This window comes from Aulonocara stuartgranti, assembly GCF_965226115.1.
Source record: "Aulonocara stuartgranti genome assembly, chromosome: 2".
Classification (NCBI taxonomy): Eukaryota; Metazoa; Chordata; class Actinopteri; order Cichliformes; family Cichlidae; genus Aulonocara; species Aulonocara stuartgranti.
In genome coordinates, this window is record NC_138940.1 from 27,429,875 (window position 1) to 27,454,454 (window position 24,580).

At 40.7% G+C, this 24,580-nt stretch overlaps 1 protein-coding gene across 3 annotated transcripts in view; it reads left to right on the forward strand.

The window, feature by feature from the left end:
- Positions 1-24,580, forward strand: part of nlgn3a (neuroligin 3a) — a 137,704-nt gene that overhangs the window by 18,335 nt on the left and 94,789 nt on the right. For 2 of the 3 annotated variants that reach the window (XM_082506825.1, XM_082506826.1), the window contains exon 2: positions 4,875-5,584. In XM_082506825.1, coding sequence (XP_082362951.1) covers positions 5,113-5,584 — 472 coding nt within the window. In that variant the 5' untranslated portion in view covers positions 4,875-5,112. Of the gene's footprint in view, positions 1-4,874; positions 5,585-6,663; positions 6,724-18,051; positions 18,112-24,580 lie in introns of those variants that run through there. The other variant, XM_082506827.1, reaches the window with a different exon arrangement.

Here is a 24,580-nt window from a genome sequence, read left to right on the forward strand (position 1 = left end):
TGACTGCACAACTCTGTGTCTGACGAAAAAAGGAAGAGAAGGGAAGAGTGGCCCCTTATTGGGGCGGTCGTGGCTCAAGAGTTGGGAGGTCGCCTTGTAATCGGAAGGTTGCCGGTTCGAGCCCCGGCTTGGACAGTCTCGGTCGTTGTGTCCTTGGGCAAGACACTTCACCCGTTGCCTACTGGTGGTGGTCAGAGGGCCCGGTGGCGCCAGTGTCCGGCAGCCTCGCCTCTGTCAGTGCGCCCCAGGGTGGCTGTGGCTACAATGTAGCTTGCCATCACCAGTGTATGAATGTGTGCGTGAATGGGTGGATGACTGGATATGTAAAGTGCTTTGGGGTCCTTAGGGACTAGTAAAGCGCTATATAAATACAGGCCATTTTATTGCTCACTACACTGGTTCCCAGCAGGAGCCTTATGATGCCGCAGTTTGGTTTTGACATTTTGTGAATGTTGTTTCTGAAACATGCCAATCTCATTGATTTAATATGGCATGCTATTTTTGTCGAGCCCAGGAGCTTATGTAAAGAGTGTGTCTGTGAGCTAACACATGCACAGTGCATACATTCATCACTGATTTTGGTGTGTAAAGATCCCTTGCATATTTGAAACAAACATGTGTAAGCAGACCATTTAGAGAGATATGTATTTTCCACAGTATTGAAAACAAAGAGACCAGAGAGTAATCCTGTCATAAAAAGAGCTTGTCTGAAAAAGTGGCCTTAGCATCTTTTGGTAGCACAAATCAAAGGTGAAGACAATTTTAACAAGTTCAAGCTAAAGTTACCACCTGGATACTTTGGTCTGCTTTCCATTATATTGACTGTTCCTTAAAAGAACAAGAGTTTTGTCTATAAAATAGGATTAGCTCATTCAGTATAATGATTTAAATGTCCGCTCATTATTTATTTACTTATTTTGCCCATCCTTTCGTGACAATGCCAAGGTATTACAATGATTTACATAATTATCCAGGTAGCACACAACATTGCTGTTCGTTGATAGACAAGCTCTGCCTGAGTTTTTGAAAGTTTTCCAAATGGCATAGGCTCCAGCCCCCGTGCAACCCTGAATTTGATAAGTGGCAGAGGATGGATGGATGGATGAATGGATGGATGGATGGATGGAAAATAGTAGCACTCTGTCTTAGATTTTTGCTCCTCCCTCTGGTTGACCATGAGCATGTTATGTCACACGGGTAATCAAATGTGCAACTCAGAGAATCTGAGTTGAATTGGCTATCTTCGATTGATGCTTTAAAACACTGACCTTCAGTGGGCTGCCCTAATCATTTTTTTGCATCGCATTACATTGTCCATCGGTTTCCATGTAACAGCGCTGCATTTGTAATCACTGATTACACCCTCTGAGGTCGGGATGGCTCACTTCATTTGAAGTTAGATGTTCCAGAAGACTAATGCAGCTTTTGTTAATGCTTTTGTTGCAGACTAGTTACTATAATAACAGAGTGTGGCGAGTCAGATGCCCCATCTACTCAGAACTCTTATTGGTTCCTTTTTTATCAGAGTCCATTCAGCCTCTCTCTAAGGGATGTCGGAGCGTAGGAGTACATTTGGCTCAGACTTTTATTGCGATGCAGAAATCTCTCTGCTGTAGGAGAACAAAGGGTCTTCTACAGTAAGTGTGCACGGCTCTGGACTCAGACCAATATAAAGAGAAATAAAATGTGTTTTTTTTTCTCTTCTATACATGAGATCTGTACTCACATGATGCACCAGTGTGGCCATTTTGAATAATGCTAAATATGATTTGGACTGCCAGAAATTTCGCATGTCCCATTAATCAGTCACTGGAGAATTGGGGAGGAGGGTGTTTAATGGCATGTACTTGGTGGAGTGCCGTCTTGCATTAAGGGCTAATAACCTGACTTAGAGTCAGCACAGCACCCACCTACCCATCCTCCCCCCCTCCTTCCGCCTCCATCACTCCAGCTGTATTTATTACGGGCTGCAAGGCCACAGTGATGAGACGATCAATATTTCTGGGATGATGAGGGAGAACTCATGCAATCGCTCTCTCTCTCTGTTTCTCCCTTGGCAGTGCTTCAGCAGGTAGAGAGATCAAAGCGGAGGACCTCTGAGATGCTGTTGGAGAAGAGACTGATGAAGTCCTCTGTGCTGTGTGTCCTCTAAACACACACACTCCATCACAGTGTCCTATGTCCTTGCTATGTCCTGATTAAAAAGTTTGACCTGATGTATTTTATCTTGACTAGAATTAGTCCCATCACTCCTATTCTCAGACGGTGTGAGAAAATCCAAACAGAAAATACTTCATTTAAAATTGCGATGGAAAATTGACTATCTGTGTCTGCAAATGTGTGAATGGATGGCCTTTATGAAGCCTCCTTTGTCAAGCATTTCTGTTTTTTCAGGGAATCAATATGTGGAGCTTTTTTGTGGCATAACTTGAAATCAAACACAAATCATGTGCAATTGAAGCAGAAACTGTTTTTGAAAAACAACCTGACATATAGGCCTGGTCATTAGCTTTCTGTCATTAGAATTTAATAGTACTTAAATACTTAGCTTTAATGCAATGTATCCTGCCGTTATGAAGATTAGAATACTAGGAAAAATCTGTTTTAGAAGTAGTTTCATTGGTATTTATTTGACCTTGTGGTAATTTAAGAGTATAGTTTGTGGTGCTTTTGTTTTTTTTAAAGGATGTCGACATTTTATTGGTATTAATAGGCTGAATATGAATAAGGTGGAGTGATTGTTAGACATACAGCAAATTTATTTTAGTGTATCTCTAAAATATATATCTATATAGTAGGATTTTGCACAAGGCTGTTGTGTTAAATAGACAACAAATCACTTTTAAAAACAGGAAAAAATATCATCAGCAAGCTGCTGTGCATATTTACGGTATAATGCACTATTTTTTCTTCGGCGAACACAAGAGCAAACGTTAAGCTTAAATAATTTATTTAAGTGCTGTTATTTTGAGTTTAGTTGTGTTTAAGCTTTAATTACTGGAGATGCAGAGCATGGTTTCTTGGTCAAGAAAATAAGCCACAATGACCAAAACACTTAGCAGTTGGTTAGTTCTCGTCTTGAATATGGCAGCATTCCCATAACGGTGCGGTGTAAAGAGCGGAGGGAGTGTAGCGAAGGTGATTTCTTGTCTTAGTTCAAGTACATGTTATTAGATTTTACAGTAATAAACTTTTCTGTATGGTTGCAAGCAAGCTATCAAAACTATAATGTTAGACTTGTATTGTACTGTGATTTTTCTATTCTTTTACAGTTATAAGCTGTTGATATAGAAAACAATAACTGCAAAATAGCAGTTCAAATTTGATCGCTGTAGCTGCTGGTGCTTTGCTGTTAGTTAATGGGGAAATTTGTAGTTTTTATTTGTCATGCTTTTGCAGGTTAGTTCTTATAGTGCTGTGTTTTAACAGTATCTGATTATGTTCAAGTGTTTCACATTAGCTCGGCCTTTGAATGCTGTGGAATTGGTTTATTGCAGGTCCATGTCTTGTGTAAAATTTACATAATAAACAAAATGTTTTATATAAAACACAAACACACACACATATACATATATATATACATGAGTGAAGTGAGATAGGTTTTCTGCTTCTGGTACAGGGATCCTACTGAGCAGTGACCCGACTTTGCCAGATTGGCTTTTTTTTAATTTTGAAGCCTTTTCCACCCCCCCACCCCCCCACCCCCCCAGCAATGAATACCTTTTAGTCCCCACACTGGATATGGATGGGTTTTTTTCGTGTATTATCATTTAACAGGGACTCTGTGTGCCACAATCTCTGAGCAGAATTGTCCAGCACACATGTTCCATTTATCCAAGTGTTATTGAAAGTGGCCTGATTTTGAGTATTTACTAAATATGTGCATGCACGTATGCATTATGTTTTTGATCTGAAGTGAGGTTTTGCATATACAACTAAGCATATAGATTTCACCGGCAGACTGTCTGCTGATCCACAGCTGCGGCGGATGGTAATAGCTGCCTAGCGATAACAGCACCTCCAGAAACGTCAGGATTGGTTTCTCTCAGCGGTTAGGTGCCCTCCAACGGCTGCTGATACATTATAAATCATTTACACAGTCATTTTGGAATGCAATATCCTCCTCTAAATGCTGGCTTTTCTTCTCCATTGTTATTAGAGCAAACTCTGCAGTAGGCACACAAGGTTGAGAGGGACCCTAAGCCACAGAAATTGAAAATTGATCAAGCAGCGTGGGAAGGTGTTGTTACTGGTTCACCCTGGTACTGTTGATTAGTATTTGCAGCGCTGTCACTGGAGGGACCTGCTGCCTGTAGCGAACATCCTCCCCTCCCCCCTTTTGTGTTCATCCCAAAAAGTGATCTCTTGAATAAGCAAACAATGAGAATGACATTTAATTTATACCTTGTGCATAACTACTCCAAAGGGCTACGCAGTGAAAAGGCTGCCAACATTAAAAATGACATGAAATTTTTAGCGTGTTATTATGCGTGTGTGACTCCCACTGCTAGTTTTACCACTGCCTTTTGTCTAAATATTAACCGTTAATATAAACGTCAGACTGTAAAGTAGAGAATAATTACCTAATGACAGCTGATGGCTTTCACACTTCAATTGTCCTGTTAGCATTATTTAGTACATCTTGACAAGTTACCCAACACTTAATTGCAATATCCAAGTCAAAGACAGGTTCTTGATTATATGGATTGATGATTGCACTAAGAGCTCTGTCATGTTTATGTGAGCTTTTTTTATGTCATGACTAAAAAATAAAAAAGGACTCAAAAAGTGGATAAAAATGACTGATTGAAAATGGGAGCAAACAGGTGGATTTTCAAGTAACTGTCATTAATTTTTCTGTCCTTTTTTTGTAGCACTGGTTAGAAGATCCGACGAGCAGAGGAAGGACAGTGAATAAGGACCTCGCCACAGACAGGAACTGCGCAACTTTTGACTGTCTCATCTGTAAGCTGGTGGGCTCCAGTATCCCAGCTGATGACTGTCCCTCAGGTGCCTGCACTACTGGGCTGAGTGGGAAGCCTGTGCATTTGCTGAGGGCGGTGCCCTGGCTTGTATGTTGGTCACTTGCACTTGTACTCGCTCACAAGGACCATGTGGTTTTCTCCCGGGAGAAATCGTTTCCCCTCGCAGAACTGGCACGGTGCCTATAATTGCACCAATTTCAGCGTGTCCTTGTGGGTGTTAAGTTTTTGTTGGTGCTTTGCGGCTGTGAGTGGTCAGAACTACCACCCCACTGTGAACACACAGTATGGGAAACTCAGAGGGGTGAGGGTCCCCCTGCCTAGCGAGATTCTCGGGCCGGTCGACCAGTATCTGGGGGTTCCTTACGCTGCCTCCCCCGTGGGAGAAAAACGCTTCATGCCCCCGGAGCCTCCATCTTCCTGGTCAGGAATCAAGAACGCCACCCATTTTGCTCCTGTCTGCCCTCAAAATATACACAATGCCGTGCCAGAGATAATGATGCCGATATGGTTCACTTTCAACCTGGATATAGTTACCACATACATACAAGATCAACATGAGGATTGTCTTTACCTAAACATCTATGTTCCAACAGAGGATGGTGAGTGTGTCGAGTACACAGGAAGAAACCAAACCTCTCCTCCTCTTCTTTCCTGTCTCTGCTTCCCACTTCCTTCTGTCTTCTTCTCTAAGATTTTGTGCCACCTTTGTTTTTTGCGCGAAGCATGAACCGTTGTTTAGCGCATGCTGTGTCCGTGTCCATCATACGACATCCCATCTTGACTAGATCTCTCATTTAGTCTTTTCATCAACTCTCCCCTTCCATGCCACTGTTAGAGGTTCCTCTTTTGATGACTAAATGACTTCTTAAATATGACTTATTGAGAAAAATAAATAAAGAAAAACGAAATCTAATCAGACATGAAACAGATTGGAAATACTCGGTGCACCTTCCTACCCTCACCGTCTTGATTGTTCTGGGGATATTAGCAATTAGTAGCCTGCCTCATAAGTGAATGATCTTCTGTAGGGTTGGTGAAATATTCTGTCTGGTACATGAGAGGCCTGTGGCATCAGCCTGACCTATGTAAGACCCTTTACTCTCCTTTCTACTTCCAGTTTGTCTTTCCACAAAGAGAAATGCAAAAGGAGACTTTGTGCAAAAAGGCAAACACAGATTGGGAATTTGTGAAGACTGACATTGCTAAAAGTGTTTGATTTCTATATATCTCTTTTAAACAGACCCTATTCTTTATCACTTGAAGGAGAGCCACACAGGAAAATGGGCTTGAAATGTTAAGTGCTCTGAGCGTCGCACATACAACGTCAAATATCACTTAACAGATTCGGATGTGAGCTCCAATATCTTCCAAAACCTAGCCTCTCTGCCTTCCGTGTGGTCGTAATGGGTCTTAAATAGAAGTGCATGTGAATATGGGCTTCTTGTGTCCCAGGGTGCAGCAAATTCATTCCACCATTTTGGAATATTTCTGCAGCAACACCCCAGTTACTTTTTCAAAAGGTCCTCTGTTGTTCTTGTTGTTGATGAAGACCGGGAGGGTGGGAGGAGGAGGGAAAGAGGGAGAAGACGGGTTCTAACTCAGTCTGAGTTGTTGCATGTCACATGCGATCTTTTCCAGAGCTCTCTGTTATTTTGTAGTTTTTCCATTCATTTTACAGTCAAAAGAATATCCAAGGAATGTGCCAGGAAACCCAACAAGAAAATGTGTAGAAAAGGAGGTATGTAAAAAAAAAAAAAAAAGAAAAGAAAAAGAAAGAAAAAAGAAAAACATGGAACGAAAGGGAGGAATTGAAAGAGTGAAAGAGAGAGGAGAGTGATGGGTGCATCCTTCCAAAGCCGCCAATATCACCACCTATCAACTCCCAAATCAAAGTGCTAATTGGGATGAACATGGGACTTGTGACTCAGATCAACCTTGACATGAGTGTGAAAGATGAGTGAGTGGCTGTGCTGTGCTGCATGCCTGTGTGAGTAAGTGTGTGTGTGTTTAGGTTGTTGTGTTGTTTAAATGTGCGAGCTAAAGTCAAGGAGTAAAACTGCAGGTCTTCAAATAAGCGGCAGAATTTTTGTTCAGCGATAGATTGTGATGTCTACTGATAACCTGTGTTTTTTTTTTTCACAACACTGTGTGGATTGTTCATGTCTAAAGTGCATTTGTTTAAAGGTAAATACAACTGTTGATTAAATCAGAAGCATAAATGCCTTTTTAAATGAATATTATTATTATTTTAAACTATCCCTGAAATGTTAATTTGCTACTACAAGGAACTTGAGTCCCGTTTCAGACAGCACTTAAGCGGCTTATTGAAAGTATTCGTCAAGCACGACACCTGAAAGCACCCCAGCATCAGCGGTTGATTTAATTTTCTACAAAAAAAGTGTAACGCCACCTCTATCTCAAATTGATTATTCCCATTGTTCAAATAAGGGGCGGTGGGGTGTTTTACTGGCACGACAGCTTTGATCTATCCGTGTAGCAAATGGCCTCACGCGCAGCCACGGAAAAGCACATCACAATTTTATTAGCAGCGGCTAAAGCACAACCACTCTTGACAAAAGAGTGTTAATTTTCCCAGCTTTCCCTTAAGGCACCGGGGGCCCTTCCAGGTAGCCTTAAAGTTGTGATCCTGAGCATATCTCGCTGCACAGTAAAGATTCCGTTTCAGCTGGGAGACCTCTGCTGCTGATTTCCACGGAGACAGGAGACAGCTCTTGGCCTCACTCTGTGCCTCGTACATTCAGCTTTGGTAAACCAATTTTGTTCGAGACAGACTAGCCCTTCAGGCAGTTCTGCTTCTGAATTAGTCCCAGTTGTGGAATATACACAGAAATATCTATTTAATATTCCCCTTCCAGTTGGAATTTTTCAATTATCTTCCCCGTGTTTGGTAATGAGAAAATGGTTTATCATAAGTTTTATATGTTGGTTGTTCTGACATATTATTGTGCAGAGAGCTGACTGTTGTATAGTTCCTCTGTTGTTATAAACACAAAGTTCATCATTTTCAGTCTCCATGGAAACACTTTATATGAGATTCACCTTTTTTTTAAACTGCTTCCACTAATCATAGCTTTTGCTGACTCACCCAAGAAAATGGAGCATAATTCATTCTTACCAGGCACACTTTGGTTTCGGTCATAATAAAATAAATAAATAAATAAATACTTCCAACAAGGACGTTTTTTTTTTAAATTGGAATTCGAAGAGGAAACAGTTCATGAGTCATGTGAATGATAATATATATTTTTAATTGTTGTTTTTTAGTTCCTACTTTTGGTTAAATCCTCTCTGTAAAATTATAAGTAAATACACTATAACCAAGTGTATCTCTGTGCATGTACACAGATATACACACACAGGGTTTTATGTTTTTGCAGTACAGACCGGTATAATGCAGTAGAGTCATACACACTGTTCATATTCAGTACCAATAACGTCTCCACTACCAATTTTCCAATCTGTAACCGTAACTGATTTTCAGAAAGAAAAATGGTGATTCTGGATGAAATGGTTGTGTGATTGTTGCCAAGCAACAGTATGCAGTTGTGACAGGAGCTGAGTAAAAGGCATGAAGCACCTTTGCTGTAGTGGTGATGCTGATCAAGTGAGAAAAGTACAAATCCCTAATCGGATGTGATCATAATAAGATTCCTGCGTGCATGAGGTAAAGTCTTCCTATACGATGACTCAGAGAGTGTTTTGCATAGTAAAACCACAGTGAAAAAAAATAATGGTTAAATAAGAGGTTATACAATTCAGTTATAAGGGATTCATTTCCAGCAAACAATAGAGAAAGCCTATCATATGGATTCTGCGCCATTAGCGTCCTGCAGAGCATTGTGCAAGTAAAACATCTGATGCACTGATATCAAAGCTGCAGCTCATTTTCCTCCATTAAACAGAGGGAAAGCCTTTAAACCTCTCTAGCAGTGCCCTGAACAAAGATCAAAGAAAGACTCCTTAAATAAAAAAATAACATAAAGCTCAATACAGATTGCACTAGCTGTTTATTTTTTCAATACCAGCATGGTTGATTGTTAGAGAGAGCGCAGGTTTTGCAGCTAATTTTGACGGGGCTAATTCACCAGAGCGTTTCTCTTTGTTCATAAACACTCTGATGTTTGCACTGACCACAGTGTTGCTCTAGAAGAGCAAGCGAGAAAGACAGAGATGGTCTCTGCCCTCTACCACAGCACCGCACATCCAAGATGTCCGAGCAGGTAGCGTTTGAGGTCATGTGTAGGTGATCTAATGTGCAACATCAGCACCGTAGCCCACTGCTCACTCGCTCTCTCTGATGTGGCCTTACAGCACGTACCGAGAGCATGGAGCAGCGACGGTGCTGGAGACACTGGAGCCTTGGTTATATCACTCAGTCATTTTCCTGCTCTGAGTCAGAGTGAATGGAGTGAAGAGGAGGGTAATGATGTGCGGGGACACAGCTAAGCAGTATTCAGCCCCAGAGTGCTAGATTGGCTGCAGATGGGTCAATTTTGTGAGGACAAACCCGACGAGGTCAATGTTTATCTGTAAAAGAGCTTTGCATTGAGAAATTGATCGACAAACATGAAAAAAAAAAGACCTGTAAATTCACATGCTTTCAACGAGGTGGAGTTCTGGTTATAATACGCTCCTGCTGCGCCGTGCGCTTCTTGTTTGTATAATGCTCACATTATTTCGTACCAGGTTTTACAGCGTGTCGCTTTCATTGCTTGCAGCCTGCCTGTAAAACTCGTCCTCAGAGTCCTTCATGCTCACGTCTCTGTATAACGCTGATTCTGAGAGACACTCTGAGATCAACCTTTCCGACTCCTAAATTCATCCCTCATCATGAGTCCATTTGAGATAAGTGCAGCAAAATCTGTTGTACTTTTTGGCTTGATTTGGACCACTCAACTATCATTCCTATGTAGCCCTCACAGGCAGCAGGCTGCCATGTGTTACTCAGCTCAGCGCCAGTACTGAACAGTCCGATCGGTTGCCAAACCTGTAGATTAACTACCCCAGAAGAAACATGGTACAGTTTTTTTTCCATCTTACCAGATGACCTCCAGATGCTAGAAAGATGTGAAAACTGTATAAGAGCCCCAGTCCTGGTTAGACTGCAGCAGGGCCGCAGCAAACAGTAACACACCATGGTAATCCTGTTGGTTGGCCGACTGTGCTTGCCTCGAGGAAGGAGGGGCTGCTCCCTGAGTGCTGCCGAGAAGATCTGCACGCCAAGCAGACAGGGCGAAAACTTTCCAAGAAAACAAGAACAAATATTGGCTTGTGTGATTCGAAAACAGAGCAGATGGCCCATGTTTTTGTTTTAGAGAAAATTGCTCCTATGATCTTTTACAATTATCTATCTGGGATGTTTGATGACCCCAGTGAGGGAAGGCTGTTGCCGGCCAGCAGATGCAATCGCGCTGACTTGAGATGCAAAGCATGACCTAAGCAGGAAGTTCCTATTCAGTGGCCTCCTGCTGCTGTGCTGTCCAGCTTCCCCAGTCAATCCAAGGCTCAATATCTCTGTTCTGTTCTTTGTTTATCCCAAATTAAAAAGAAATGGTGGACACAGCCTGTGGAGTCTTAAAGCCCATTTAAAGAGGAAAAAACAATTTGTTGCATCTCCTATCTCTTGTTAAGATAGACCGAGCTTCCACAGCCCCTCGGATTTCCTCTTAAGTGTGATAAATTATTCACACGCATGTCCCTGGCCACACTGTGACATATAATGTTACACGTAAAGAATTCAGTCTTCCAAATTTGGTATCTTAAAAAATTGAGCAATACTTTCACACATATCATGCATTTGTAATTGCGCACCTGTCTGTGTGTTTGGGAGGGATAAAGAGATTAATGGTGCCTTGCGGACTTTACTTGTAAGCAAGCACCACAATGCGTTGCTATTTGTCTCCTTGAGGTGTAAGATAAATATTAAGGGGAATTTATGATTTTTAAACATTTAAAATGAACCATTGTTCACATTTACACTTGCTTGTTAGCTTGCGGTCTTCATCTTTACTGCCTTCGCAGGGCTGGAATTGCAGTGCACACGTACTCGTGTGTAGGGACGTATAGTGATACGAATATATCCAGCGATACCAGTGCCGTTATTGATTTTGCTTACGGGTGTGTTTATTAATTTCCATATTGATTCCCCATTGTGTTAGGTTGCATTTATACTCAGAAACCCGCGGCCTCTGTGAAACTTGTCCCTTTCTATTATGAAGCTGTCGTCGGGCAGAAAGACAGCTTGCTGGCCTTTATTTGTTTTGGGAGTTTTTTATTTAGTTATTTATTTATTTTTGTCAAATATTTTGGAGCAGCTGAATCACAGTGTGAGTTTTGGCTGTCCTTTACAGCAGGATTACAGCCTCCTTAACCTTTTAGCTGCATTCTCCATCATTCTCTCTTATGTGTCCCTCCCAAGCTGTGCCTTCACCTCTATGTAGGAAGACAGATTGAGGGAGATGAAGACAGACAGACAGACAGACAGACAGACAGACAGACAGACAGACAGACAGACAGACAGAGAGGGAAAGAAAAAAACAACAGAAAGAGAAAAAGAGAGAAGAACAAGGGAAAACGGCCACCTGAGGATTACAGACTGAATATAACTGCTCTAAATTGTCAAGGCTGCAACATTTCACATTTCACTAAGTCCCTTTCCACATTCTGACCTTTCTGATATTTAACTCCAAGGCCCATCTATTGTCAGCGAACCTTTTTCCAGCAAAGGAAAGGCAGTTAACATTCAGCCCTTCCACGATGTATTGAGTGAATTGTGGATTCAGTCAAGAAGCCTCCAGAGTGTGAGAGCACTCTGTATCTTAATGTCTGCGTGCAAGTGCGTGGGTGTATGTGTACATACGTACGCATGCTTGGGTTTATTCATGTAAAACTATATAGCAAACTAGGCTGTCTTTATGAAATGTTTCATTTTGATTTCCTCCGTGTAACGAGTAAGCCCAATCGAGTGCGATTTCGTTTGAACCCGATTTGATAAATGCGACAGGTTTCTATTTTACCTGTCAAGGAACATGAATAATAGCTGTTATTCTACATGCCTGCCTGTTTTGAAGCAATGCAGGTTTAGACACCTGAAGGCCAGCTATTCAAAAAGGAAACTCGGCACTTCATTGTAGTTTTATTTTAATGGCGCACACTTTTCACTGTGGCATTGCTTCAAACATTCAAGGTCAAGTATAGGATCGCCGGCTGAGTCACTGCAGATGTCACGTATTTGCAGTCCCTGGTAAAGATCCAGCGATTGACACACACACGGGCTCACAGACAACAATTCAAAATGACGGAGCTCACTTGTCGACACCTGTGCCCGTCTTGAGGATTATTACTCAGTAACCTAATTGTTTCAGCATGTCGATAGCAAAGGCGTTCTATAATCACTGTGTTTCTATCATTTATAATTCATAGCAAGGCCTGAAGCTTTTTATTTATTATTTATTTTGTAATTAAATCTGTATTTGTTTAAAGACAAGTAGCCCAAACCAAGTGTCCCTAGAGAGGCCTTTAGGTTACATAAACCCTACAGCAAATACAGAACCCACTGCACAGACTCAACAATAAATAAGTATATATATATATGCACGTTAAAAAAAACGCAAAGCCTGAGCAGATTGAAGGGACAATACAAAACACAAAGCATGATGCAATATGAAATGAGAATTTCCATCTTTAGAAGCTACAACAAAACCTATTTGTACAAAAGAGGATTTACGGGGCACCTTACAATTACAGCCAGATGCTCCACACACTACTTAGCCCAGAACTCATTATTTATGGGGCTGATATTAGCAAATGTAATAAAATGATGGAAGTGAAACTTATTTCATTTCTTGAGAAGTCGGCGGCGATGATCTTCAGACTAATTTCAAAGAGAAAAAGCAAGCAGCCTCTGATGAGTCTAAATGTTTTTGTTCGTTTGCAAGTATTCTTGCTATTTTTGGATGCGTCTAAAATCTAACGTTTGAATAATGCAAGGTTGAGATATTTTATGTCTCAAATCTGTTCAATACAGTGCCTATTAATCTTTAGTTTAAACCCATTTATTTTTATTGAGGCCCAAGCCCCGGAAGAATTGTTTTTCATGCTGAGTATAAAACACCAGTTTCCGAACCATGCTGCTGTTAAATGACCGGATTTATGAGCGGATCACCGCCATACATTTAAAAACTTGTTTCAAGACAAGTTTTTGGTAAGTGGGTCATACTGTATATATAAAGGTGACATAATCATCGTCTACTGTTCTAAAGATAAGATTTAAAGATACCAAAAATAAGTTTATATCAGATAAATAAAAACTGGGAGGGTTATGATTAACAATACCACGATTTAATGTGTGAAACGCCTTTTTAAGATCCAGAGAAAACTGCACAGAGTTCTTCACTTTTATCAAATGATGACTTAAGTTGTTCTATAAAAAAAGCAATTAGCAGTCTCTGTGGAATAATTCAGGTGGAATCTAATGGCTGTAGATAATGGTTTGACTCTACTTTCTTCGTGGTGAGCTACAACTTTTACTGAAGATTAGAAAATACAGGTACGATACTAATTGACTATAATTGTATGTCTGATGAGCTGCTCCTGATTTATAAATTAGCATCACTCTGCCTTATTTAAAAAAAAGGTCCTGATGATAATGGAATGGTTGACAAAATCCATAATAGTTTGTTTGTTTTTTTTACTTTTGTAAAGGTAGTGCACTGGTTTTAAAATAAATGAATTGATTAGAAAAGCACTTATAGTTACCAACCAACTGACCCCCAGTTTTATGTTTACTCATTGTTGGCTGTAGCTGTGTAGTATTTATTTCCTTTTATTGCTGGGTTAGGGCTATGATACTGACAATGAGTTACAGTATAAGCAGCATGTGCCTTAAATCTTGTATAACACGGGTCTCTTACACTGTAGACTTTATTAATAGAGCTATGTTCATGAATTCATTGAACTTCGCTGGACCAGGTTAAACATTTTTTATTTGATTGATTGCTATTCATTTTTAGTAATCAGTTTATTTATATAGAACTTAAAGAAAATCTGCCAAAAAATCTGATTAAAAAAATACAATAAGAACATCACCCTTAACAAGTTCCTGCCTAAAATTGTCCCATTTTACAACAATTATTATATTGTGTATAGCTTTAGGTTAACAGTTAACTTCAGTTAATTTGATGTTGTAGACAACACTTCATAAGAATTAATTTGTGCCCTGACAGATTTTGTGATTTGCATGTCATCTTTAATAATTTGATAGGGGTCAAATGTTGTAATTGACATTTGAAGTGTTGACCGATCGTTGTTATAATCACCAAAAAGAGAAAGATTTCAGATTTAAGGTTGATTGATTTGTGTAATCATTAACAACACTGTCAAAAGCAGGAGGATTTTATAAAATCATAATCCAAAAGACCACTTAAGACAAAAAAGTAATAGCTATTAAAAATTAATAGCAAGAATCAGACACTATTACAATTGTTGAATATTTATTGAGTTTCCAGTGGAGATTATTGCTCCCTCTCCTTTCCTAGTTTTCCTGTGCTTCCAGTTTGTACCCAGGGACATACATTAATAACAGCTTTGAATCAATTAGCAATGTCTTATTTAATCATGTTTAGGAAATAAACTGCAAACTCTAAAATGTCTACCAAATATTCCCTTTGGTTTATTATATATAGGTCTCATATGACTTTTACATAATTGATGAAGTTTATGTTCACTCAGTAATCTTCTCCTGCAAATACTCATTTGAGACTTTGTCCAGATCTCCTATCATGCAGGTCCCTCTTTGCGCCTTATTCTTTAGCATTTTGAGACAGCGAGTGTTCTCCATGTGGCTTCCTTTTCCCTGTTCGACAAAGCCGTTGTCACTCTCACTGTTATGTCCCCCTCATGTGACTGCATCTCCACAGTTGCACCAGCCACTGCCACCTGCCTTCAACCAGAACCAAGCCAGACCAAATTCTGTCATTGTTTTCCAAGGTCTTCAACCGTGTATATGGCTGCTGCCAACCGGGTTGACAGTTGAAAAATCCTGTGCAGCTATTACAGTCACCAGTTCTACAACAGTGAGCCATGCCAGTAATAGCACCCACTGCCTAAAGGCCCCAGCAATGCCAGCCTGCTTACTGGCATCATTACTGTAGCTTGTGTTGTCTGAATTCTTGCAAAACTACTATTTAAATAAACAGTAGCCAGAACAGTATATGAAAAAAGAACTGGAAACAGTTAGCGTTAGCTAGTATTGTCTATGTGTCCCAAGAATCCATAAAACATAGTTGGAGTTGGCTTGTTGTTCCTTCTTTGTCAAGATGGTGTCATTATGTATCTTATTTCTTTGTACGAGTAGCCAGCTAATGTCACTACAGGTTGTGAAAATGCATTTAAAAAGGCAAAAAGAGAATAAAACAACATGATGCATGCCCAACAGGTCATGCTGATTTGTAGCTGCCTGACCTGCCGGTCTCCACCAAAGCTCTATATTCTGTTCAGGCTGTTAATCTTCTTGTAGGTTTCTAGAAAGCCAACATGATAAATGTGACATTTGATAACTTAATGGTAGCTGATTTCTACAAAGGGAAGTTGACATTAGCGCTACTTGAAGCAACACATTTGCTTCAGTAAGATCACTGTGCTGGCATAACTGGGCTGCTGACACAGAGGGCTCCAAAAATATATCCTGGCGCAGAAGTTACAACATATTCAGCAACATATTCACCAAGTAGCTGACTGGAACACCAGATTAATTATTTTGTTATACGAGTCCCACATTTCTGTTATTATTTGGCTGTAGATACAGGGTAGATGGGATTTGAGAACCAATGCATTGGAATACCATGCCTCCAAGTTTAGAAATTCCCTTTATTAATACTGATATGTTTTTTTCTGACTGTTGTGCATTGCAAAACAATGACTTCAAACGCATGGCAGCGGCCCCCATGCTGCTCTGTTTCTACTAAGCAAGTTGATGCTCAGTAAGGAAAATGATAAAGAACATACTAGTAGATTGGATATTGGCATTATTATTAATCAAAATCTCATCAATAACAAATCGGTGTTGTTCACCAACAGTCCACTTACCTTCTGCTGTCAACGAGATGACACAAATGTTGGCATTTAAGCTTAAAGTTGGTATATTCATATCATTATCTTTGTTTATCTAAAAGTAATATAGCATGATATACAGTCTGCATTATTCATTCACCCTATAATTGAAAAATGATGGGCAGATTAAACAAAGTCACTGTACCAACCATGGCTCCAGTTCAGAGCATAAATTTGCTCAGTAAATACATCACGCTCAGCCTTTTACATTATGCATAACACTGTATTGCATCTATCAATTAACAATGCATGAGGTATTCAAAGAGGACAACGCATTTATTCAAATAGAGCCTGTTTAACCAGTATCGATGAGGTCCACATTGCTTCTGACTTCTGTGAGTTATAGCGTTCAAGTCCGAGTCCACCAGACTGACTGCGTTTTCGGCATGAACGTTAGAAAAAGTTTCCTAATACTGTAAACTCTCCGTTACAGCAAATAGAGGATTGAGAGGTTCACGCTTTAACATTCGCTGAGTCTCGTGGTCTGAGTGCATCCACTTTTGTCTGCTGTGCCATTACTGTTTGCAACCTCTGTGCTTACTGGGATCTTCCCTACTGATCGGGAATCTACAGCACATTTCATGGTCCCCACCTCAATTTCCTCCAAGGTCATGAGAATAAAAAAAAGGATTACATGGGCAGAGACCAAAAATTCCCCGTGAAATCATGTTCATTGCCTGCAAATTGATGTTAGAAGATGTGGCATTTGTTTCACGCAAGGCCCAAGCTTATCCCTCCTGCAAAAGCATTATTCAAATAAGTCATCTTCTTCGAATAATGAATGGGTCTGTTAATTCAATGTCAATCAGCCTATTATATTTTGTTATCAATTTGTATTCATTCTGGTCTTTCACTGGAGGAAATGCCCAAGGTCAATAAAAGCATTAGGAGTTGCTGTAGTGAGTACAGAAGAGGAGCGGACCTGAACAGGCATCAAGATAACGGATCAGGGCATCACCAAAGATCTGCAAGGTTTATAAAAGAAATAGAAAAGATTAGAAAACATTTTTCTATTTTATTTATATTCCCAATATGTTTAAAAGCTTGTGAGAGGATGATTGACTACTAAATGGATGGTTTTGATGGATTGCCCTGTTGACTAATCACTGCTGATATCCTTAGACTGTGCTGCTGGTGAGCCACAAAAATGACAAGGATGTCAAATGCTTATGGGAAATGGTAGGTGAAGATATAGCTTGCAGACCCAGGGGAGTACATTTATGTACTACTGCAAAACACTGCACAAGGACAAGATATTAGCGACTCTTTTGGGCAAAGAGACAGACAGACCAATTGCATGCATTGTTAGGATTTATTCAGATCTCAGCAGCTCTGGAGAAATTGCATTTGTAGTTTAAAACGTTTCCTTTCAAAAAGCTTCCTGATTTTCCTGTGCTCAAGTATCATTTTTCTGTTATCAAGTTACAAATTAATACCAAGGAGACTTCCTAGAGTCTCCTACAGTGTTTAAATGCACAAAATCCTCCAAAAACCAACATAAAAAGAAAACAAAAACTGAATGAGTTGGTGTATCTGTTCGCTTCTCCAACAGACTAGAAAAAAGTAACTCACATAAATAGGCTTGGGTTGTTTTTCCTGATAAATTTTAAATGGATTTTCTGAAAATGTCAGTGGTGTATGACTCTGCTACAGATACACGTTATAGTAGCAGTGAAGTTGTGTTCATATATAATTCTGTAAGATAGAAATGTTTGTTTTTTTCCTCATTGTAAGGTTGTTTTTTTTTATGTTTGTAGTCCTGCAATTGTATATGCTCTCTGTGCAAAATGAAAATTGTGTGGGAATGTATTTAAATCAGCACTGTTGTAATTCGTGTGTACTTTTTGAAATGCCTCTCTTCCCATCTCTATTTTTCCAAACATGCTATTTTGAATTTCCCTGTGCCTCTCTATGTCTCTCCCTGCTTCAATAACAGGGACCCATGCAAAAAAACAGGGCGAGGATTTATCGGATAACGACGGTGATGAAGATGAAGGTATTTTCCATGGTGATCAAAGATGGTGCATGATTTTCTTACAAAAATGACACTGTTTTCTGATCATTTATGGATTTTTTGTTTTGTTTTCTTTTTTTTGTTCCAATTCCAAATGCAATCATCAAGCACCCCTGTCACATTTCAATCTGTAGAGCAATGTAGTGAAAAAGAGTGCATGTGTGTGAATGTGAGTGTACGCGAAGGCTCTTGTTCCTAAGCATCTGAATTCAGTCAGTGAAAGGAGTGTTTAGCTTTAGAGGCAGATGGGATCTAGTAACTGTCTAGATAACCAGGCTCGGGTTGAATAATTTTAATATCTCACACAGGGACTGGAGCAACTGTTATTACAAGGGGAGAGTCGGTAGTTAGAGCCCCCTTTTAAGGTGTGGCCAGTAGCTGAATTGGTGGCGATAATGACAGAGGGAAAGTGAAGCAGCAGTGTAATATCAGACTGTTCACCCGGAGTGCCGGCAGATTTAGATGAGGAGCGGCAGTTCAGGAGTGCTGCTGGAGAGGATTAGAGGCGAGAGGTGTAAAAAATGGGAAGTTGCTGCTCAGCAATCGCATTGTTCGCTTTCCATATTTATCTTGGGATATTCCTGGCTCAGGGTGGATCTCTGCTGAGATTAGAATGAGAGACGATTCTTGTGCTGCAACAGAAACGGCTTAAGTGTCTGAATCTAAATCAAACCCTTGATATCGCCCCGCCCTTGTTCTCCTTTGCCATAGTAGGGCAGGTGATGCGAGCATGATGTCGGGTATCAAGGTAAACCCCTTGTTTTATGCTCCATTTGTTTGTTCTGGACAGATTGGATCTTTGCGCATGATGTGTATATTTGGTGAAAACGATTCAACTGAATCTGGAGGGAAGCTTTTTGGGACTTTAGCACATGTTAAGGACTGAACGTCACACCAAAGCGCCATGTCTTATCACTCATTTCTCTTAGATACTGAAAAAATGAGCACTGGATTGATCCTGCTTTGGGTTCTTTCCAGATATAGGGTCTCTTCTCACTCCTTGCTCAGTGGGCTGTTCTCTCAAAAAGGAGCCTCATGCTGGCCTTGATCACAGAACAGGAAGAGTTGCCATAGCACCACTCTGACACACAGGTGTTTCCTCATTCAAGCCCAGGGCGAGCTGTTGCAACCGAAGCCAAATTGCCTTCAGTCTTCAGCTCGACTGAGTGCGTATGTGCGTGCGTGTGGAAGGTTCTTCTTCCTTCAAGCAAACCCACATGTATGCAGCCCTGAGTCCGTTTAAAATTGCTGACAAGTGCCGATCCCTTTGTCTGGCAAGTCTATGCATGCGTACACAGTGGCTTGGTCTCCAAGCTGTTGTGCTAGACTAGCCTCACTGAAAATGTGACAAGTCTATTCTTTACTGAGCGCAACTAATGCTATTTACAGAGCATCACCGTAGAAGTACAAAACAGTCCCAGCAGAGCCTCTGAAACACTACTGTAACTAATGCCTGTGTGACAGAGTTGGCCATCAATCCCTAAACATGATCCAGAAGATTTTTATTGTTCCGCTGAATGTGTGGAACTGTCATGGCCCAACATATGAACACCGCTGTTCAGGGACTCCTCTTTGTTCCTCTGTAATTCCCCCCGCAGAGAGCTGATGCCTCAGGAGGAAAAGACTTTACTCCCTGAAGGAGTAAAGTGCACAAACCACAAAGTCCTTGTAAGTCCAACGCACATTTGCTCTCACAGGTAGCACTGCTATTATTACCAAAAACTGTGCCTACAGTCAAGGGATCACCAGTGAAATTTAAACATTTGCACTCAAGTTAAAGGGCAAGTAGAATCACAACACGAGCATGACTCGCACTCTCACCCGAGCTGAGCTGGTGCACATCTTATCCACACATTCTCATTCAGTTGCGAGAGCTACTGTCTTGCCTGCTTTCCCTGTCTAACCCCCTCCATCTCTCAGTCTGTTCCTCCCAGCATTACCATGTGGTCTCAGTTGGCTGTCTGTCTATCCTGGCCTAATTTGCTTCCTCCCTACAATATATCTGAACTGCCCTCCTCCCTGTTATAGCCCCTCCAGACATGTTCTCAAAGTCAAATCAAAATAAATATTGGAACAATAAAGAATTTATTTTATTGCCAAAGAAATATAACGTATGGAATCGTAATATATAAATTTACAATAAAGAGGGTGGCTAACAGCCAGTAAAAGTATTCAAATGAGACGAAGAGATAAGAGCAATGAAATATGTAGTCTGGAATATATTATACTGCACTACTATTATATTGATGTATTTCTTTCTAAGGCTCCATGTTTTTAACATATCTGCCTGTTTATCCCTTCCTGTGTCTTGCTGTCTGTCCCTTTGTGTGTCCATCTGTCTGTCTGAGTAACATTCAACCCACTGGCACCCCCAAAGTGCATTCAAATTCTGCACAACACTCCCGCCTGCAAAACAAGCATGGAGGCCAAGTTGCTGTGATTTACACCAGCCCACAATCAAGACTCAATTTTACAGACGGTGTTATTGCACTGTAAAGGGGAGTGCAAGCTTTCAATCACCTACCTGCTGTTGTTAGATAAAGGTGGGCATGTAAATAGAGTAAGCGAGTCCATGTAGGGGCTAAATCTTCCAGGTGGAACATAGCAATGGTGCTGAGGTAGAGCGCCTAGTGATAGCCTGTGAGAAGCAGCAGTCTGCTCTCCACCTATGGACTGTCTTGCGCCACTGCTGCCTCAGCCCTATCCCAATGATGAAAAATAGAACTGTGTGTTTCTGTCTTTTGGCGCTTTGAGACTTAGCTCTAATCAGAAGGAATACCTCCACCGAGAGTGTGCTCGCACACACTCAGACATGTACGCTCGCATCCATTAAATCAGTGCACACACAAACTTGCTTGCTGCCCAGCTCTAGAAGCAAACACTTATGAAGACAGCGAGCACATGCAGATACACGCAGACTTACCCCCACCCTTAGAGATGCTCGGGCTGTGCCAGAGAGCAGAGCTGAGCTCCACCTGCCTGGGTATTACCATTAATTCCATCGCACAGGCCTGACTGGATCCCTATCCAGCAAAGCCCTCAGCTCAGCTCAGGCAGCCTGGAGAGTGGCAAATCGACAGTGGGGGCAATTCACACACCATTTTCTCTATTCTGCCACTATCCTATTCTCTCTGATGTGGCAGAGAAGAGGAATCATGCCCCTTGAAGCCCATTTATGCAGAGATCTTTGGAATGCTACTGCTCAGCTTCTTTCCAAGATAAGCATTGCTGCTAATGGCTGATCCACACGGGCATCATTTGAGCCATTTCAAAGGGTAGGAGAGCCAGACTGGTACTGTCATCTTTATTTTTTTCTTTGTCCTTTCCTCTTGAGTGGCACAAAATAATTGGGAAGGCAAAACATGTAAAAACAGACTTCTTTTGAAAAAATTGTCAGGAATGGAGTGGAGAAAGGCTTTGAATTAGTTCACAGAGGCACTTTGACTCTTTCCTCATACAATGCCAGAGCAGGTCTGAAGGGTTTGTGCGCTGCAGTGTGTTTGTTCGTGGGCTGTCATCGAGCTTGCAGTGTGTTTGTACAGTTACCAGCTCTTAAACTCATGTCAAGGACAGCAGGCTTTATTGAAAGACTAAAGGGTTACTTCTCTTTCATTCTGGCAGCAAACAGCTGTCTGTGAGTCTTAGGGATGACAGCACCTCTACTGCTTTCCTCCTCTAAACTAGATCCTGGCCAGCTGTAGGGGGATTTGGCTAATAGCCTTTGTAGGTTTTTCACACTGTCTTTCTTTTCATTTAACTCAACCACTGGCTATCCCTGTGTTTCATTTCTCTATCCTCATGTATTTACACACTCTATCTACCCTGTTTCCAACATCATATTTAACACACATGCACAGCAGCCAGGAAGCAAGATGTCATCTTCACACAAAGGTCATTCCTCCCATTAAGTTTACTGTAGTCAATGTTCCTAATAGAGGCGCACACACTCACAAGCTTCTCCCTTTTACTCTATCCTATTTTCAGTTTTTTAATTTAATTTAATTTTAGTTACTTAGACATATCAGGTATGGAGAGCAATCACGTAGTCTAGCGCAGAGGTGTTTTAATACATATATGACAATTTCATAAATATTTTAATAATTGGAATAATTTGGTTACAGACTGTCTCACTACTGTTCACTCACTGTTAGGTCCATAAATATTTGGACAATGATTCAAAGTTGGCAATTGTTCAATCCATAATGCGATTGAAGGGCAGACTTTCATCTTTAATTCAAGGGGTTTAACAAAAATATTCAATTAATTGTTCGCATTAACTGTGATCTTTCAGGCAAAAAGGTCAAGTGGGATTGTAAGATTGTAGAAATATTTCTACGTTAAGAAATTACACCACATCTAGCCAAGTCAGGAATCCTCTCTAGGAGGTAGGTGTATCATTGTATACAACCAAGAGATGCCTTCCAGAATAAAATACAGAATAAGAGGACCAGATTAGACTTTGCCAGAAAATATCTAAAAAAAAAAAAAAAAGATAAGGTTAACTTGAGAAAGTGCAGAGAAGAAGAGAAACAGCTCATGATCTAAAGCAAAGCACATCATCTTCAAAGACAATATTATGGCAATGACATGTTTGGCTGCCACTGGAACCGGGTCACTAGTGTTTATGATGATGTGACTGCTGATGGAAGTAGCAGGATGAAGTATACAGTTCTGCCCTCTCTGCTCAGATTCAGCCTGAGAAATGCTGCAGAAATGATCAGACAGCCCTTCACAGTGCAAATACATAATGACCCAAAGCACACTGCAAAACCCAAGAGTTTCTCAAGACAACGAAATGTGAAATTCTTCAGTGGCTAAGTCAGTAACTGGATCTCGACCCAGTACAGAGCAGCTTTTAAGTCATTGAATACAAAACTGAATGCAGAGGAACCGACAAACAAGCAGCAGCCGAAGGAGGCTGCAGTAAAGGCCTGGCAGAGCACCTTAAAAGAGGGAACGCAGCACTTGGGAGTCACTGACTACAAAGGCTCTTGATCCAAATATTAAAAACAATCCTCATATTTAAAATTATATTAGTTCATCCAATTAATTTTGAGCCTTTGAAAACAGGCGACTCTGTATAAAAACTGCTGTAATTCCTAAACAGTTAATGCAATACATTTGTTAAATCCCTTAAATTAAAGCTGATAGTCTGCACTTCAGTCACAATCTTGACTGTTTGCTTTAAAACCACAGCGGTGGTGCACAGGGTCAAAAAAGGGAAAAAAGTATCAGTAAAGGACCTGACTGTATATTGTCAGTTTCATTATTCTGCAAAAAAAAGACAACAGACAATAAACAAAGTTATTGATGAAGTTGACTGATGACATTATTGATGTGGTGCTGTGATGATATTTAGGTTGCCATGTGTTTTCTTTTTCTTTTTTTTCTCAACCACAATAGTCATGAAGGGAAAAATATGACACCGTGACAGCTCGACTTCAGCCCTTCCCATCCCTGTCTTATAGCAGATTATAAAAGCCCTACTGGCTCAACATTTATTAAATTTTTCAAATTTTATAAATGTTCCTCATTTAGCTGGCTTTTCTTAGCACAAAATAGAAATTTTGTAATTTGTCTCTGTGTGTTCACTCTTTTGAGCCTCTTATCTTTCCCATTGCCTAGCCACCCGCACTAGTTCATTAGCTTCGGTGTAAAGTGAATATTAGGAAACATTCAGTGACTTTCAGAATACCACCAGTGACACTGGCAATGAAACAATCCACTGTATAGTTTCTTGTAGTTGCTTTCCCTGTTTTAAAGATCCTCCCGAAATGTATCCGCGATATCCTGTTCTTAAATGCAAACATGCCAGTAATGGGCCTATCACGGGTGGACCGTGAAGCTTGACCTGACAAGAGCACTACAGTAGGCTGCGTGTCATGTCCTGCCACATCAGGACATTGTCACCTGTTCCCCCAAACCTCAGCCCTCACTTATAGCCGCTGACAGCCACCATGTTTCACCAAGTGTTGACACAGTGAATGCCACCGACACTTATCTCCACTTGCCTTTGTCCTGTCCTAGTCCGGAGTGTCAAGGCCAGTTCCGGGGCGCTTAACGTCAGATATATGACTGACTGCTTTCATTGGAGTGAGAAGCAAAAGGACAAAAAGGTGGAGGTACAGGTAGTGAGAGAAAATAAGATTGCAGAAAAAAGGAAGGAGTGCTCCAAACCCTCCTGGTGGGTTTCGCTTGCAGCAGCAATACTAAGGGGCTCAGCTCAGGCCTGAGTTATGCCTCCCACTGACACTCCAATCAGACCAGAGCCACTGTGAGGCAACCTATGAAAGGTTGTGCCCCTCAGTTGCTTTTTAAAGCTCATGCTATATATTTTTAACTCCGGCTGCACCTACCATCCAAACGGAAAACATTTGATTTATTCATTCATTAGGCAATTTTTTTCCCCACAGTGAGACATTTATTTGCTGTTTGTGTAATACGTGCTGGG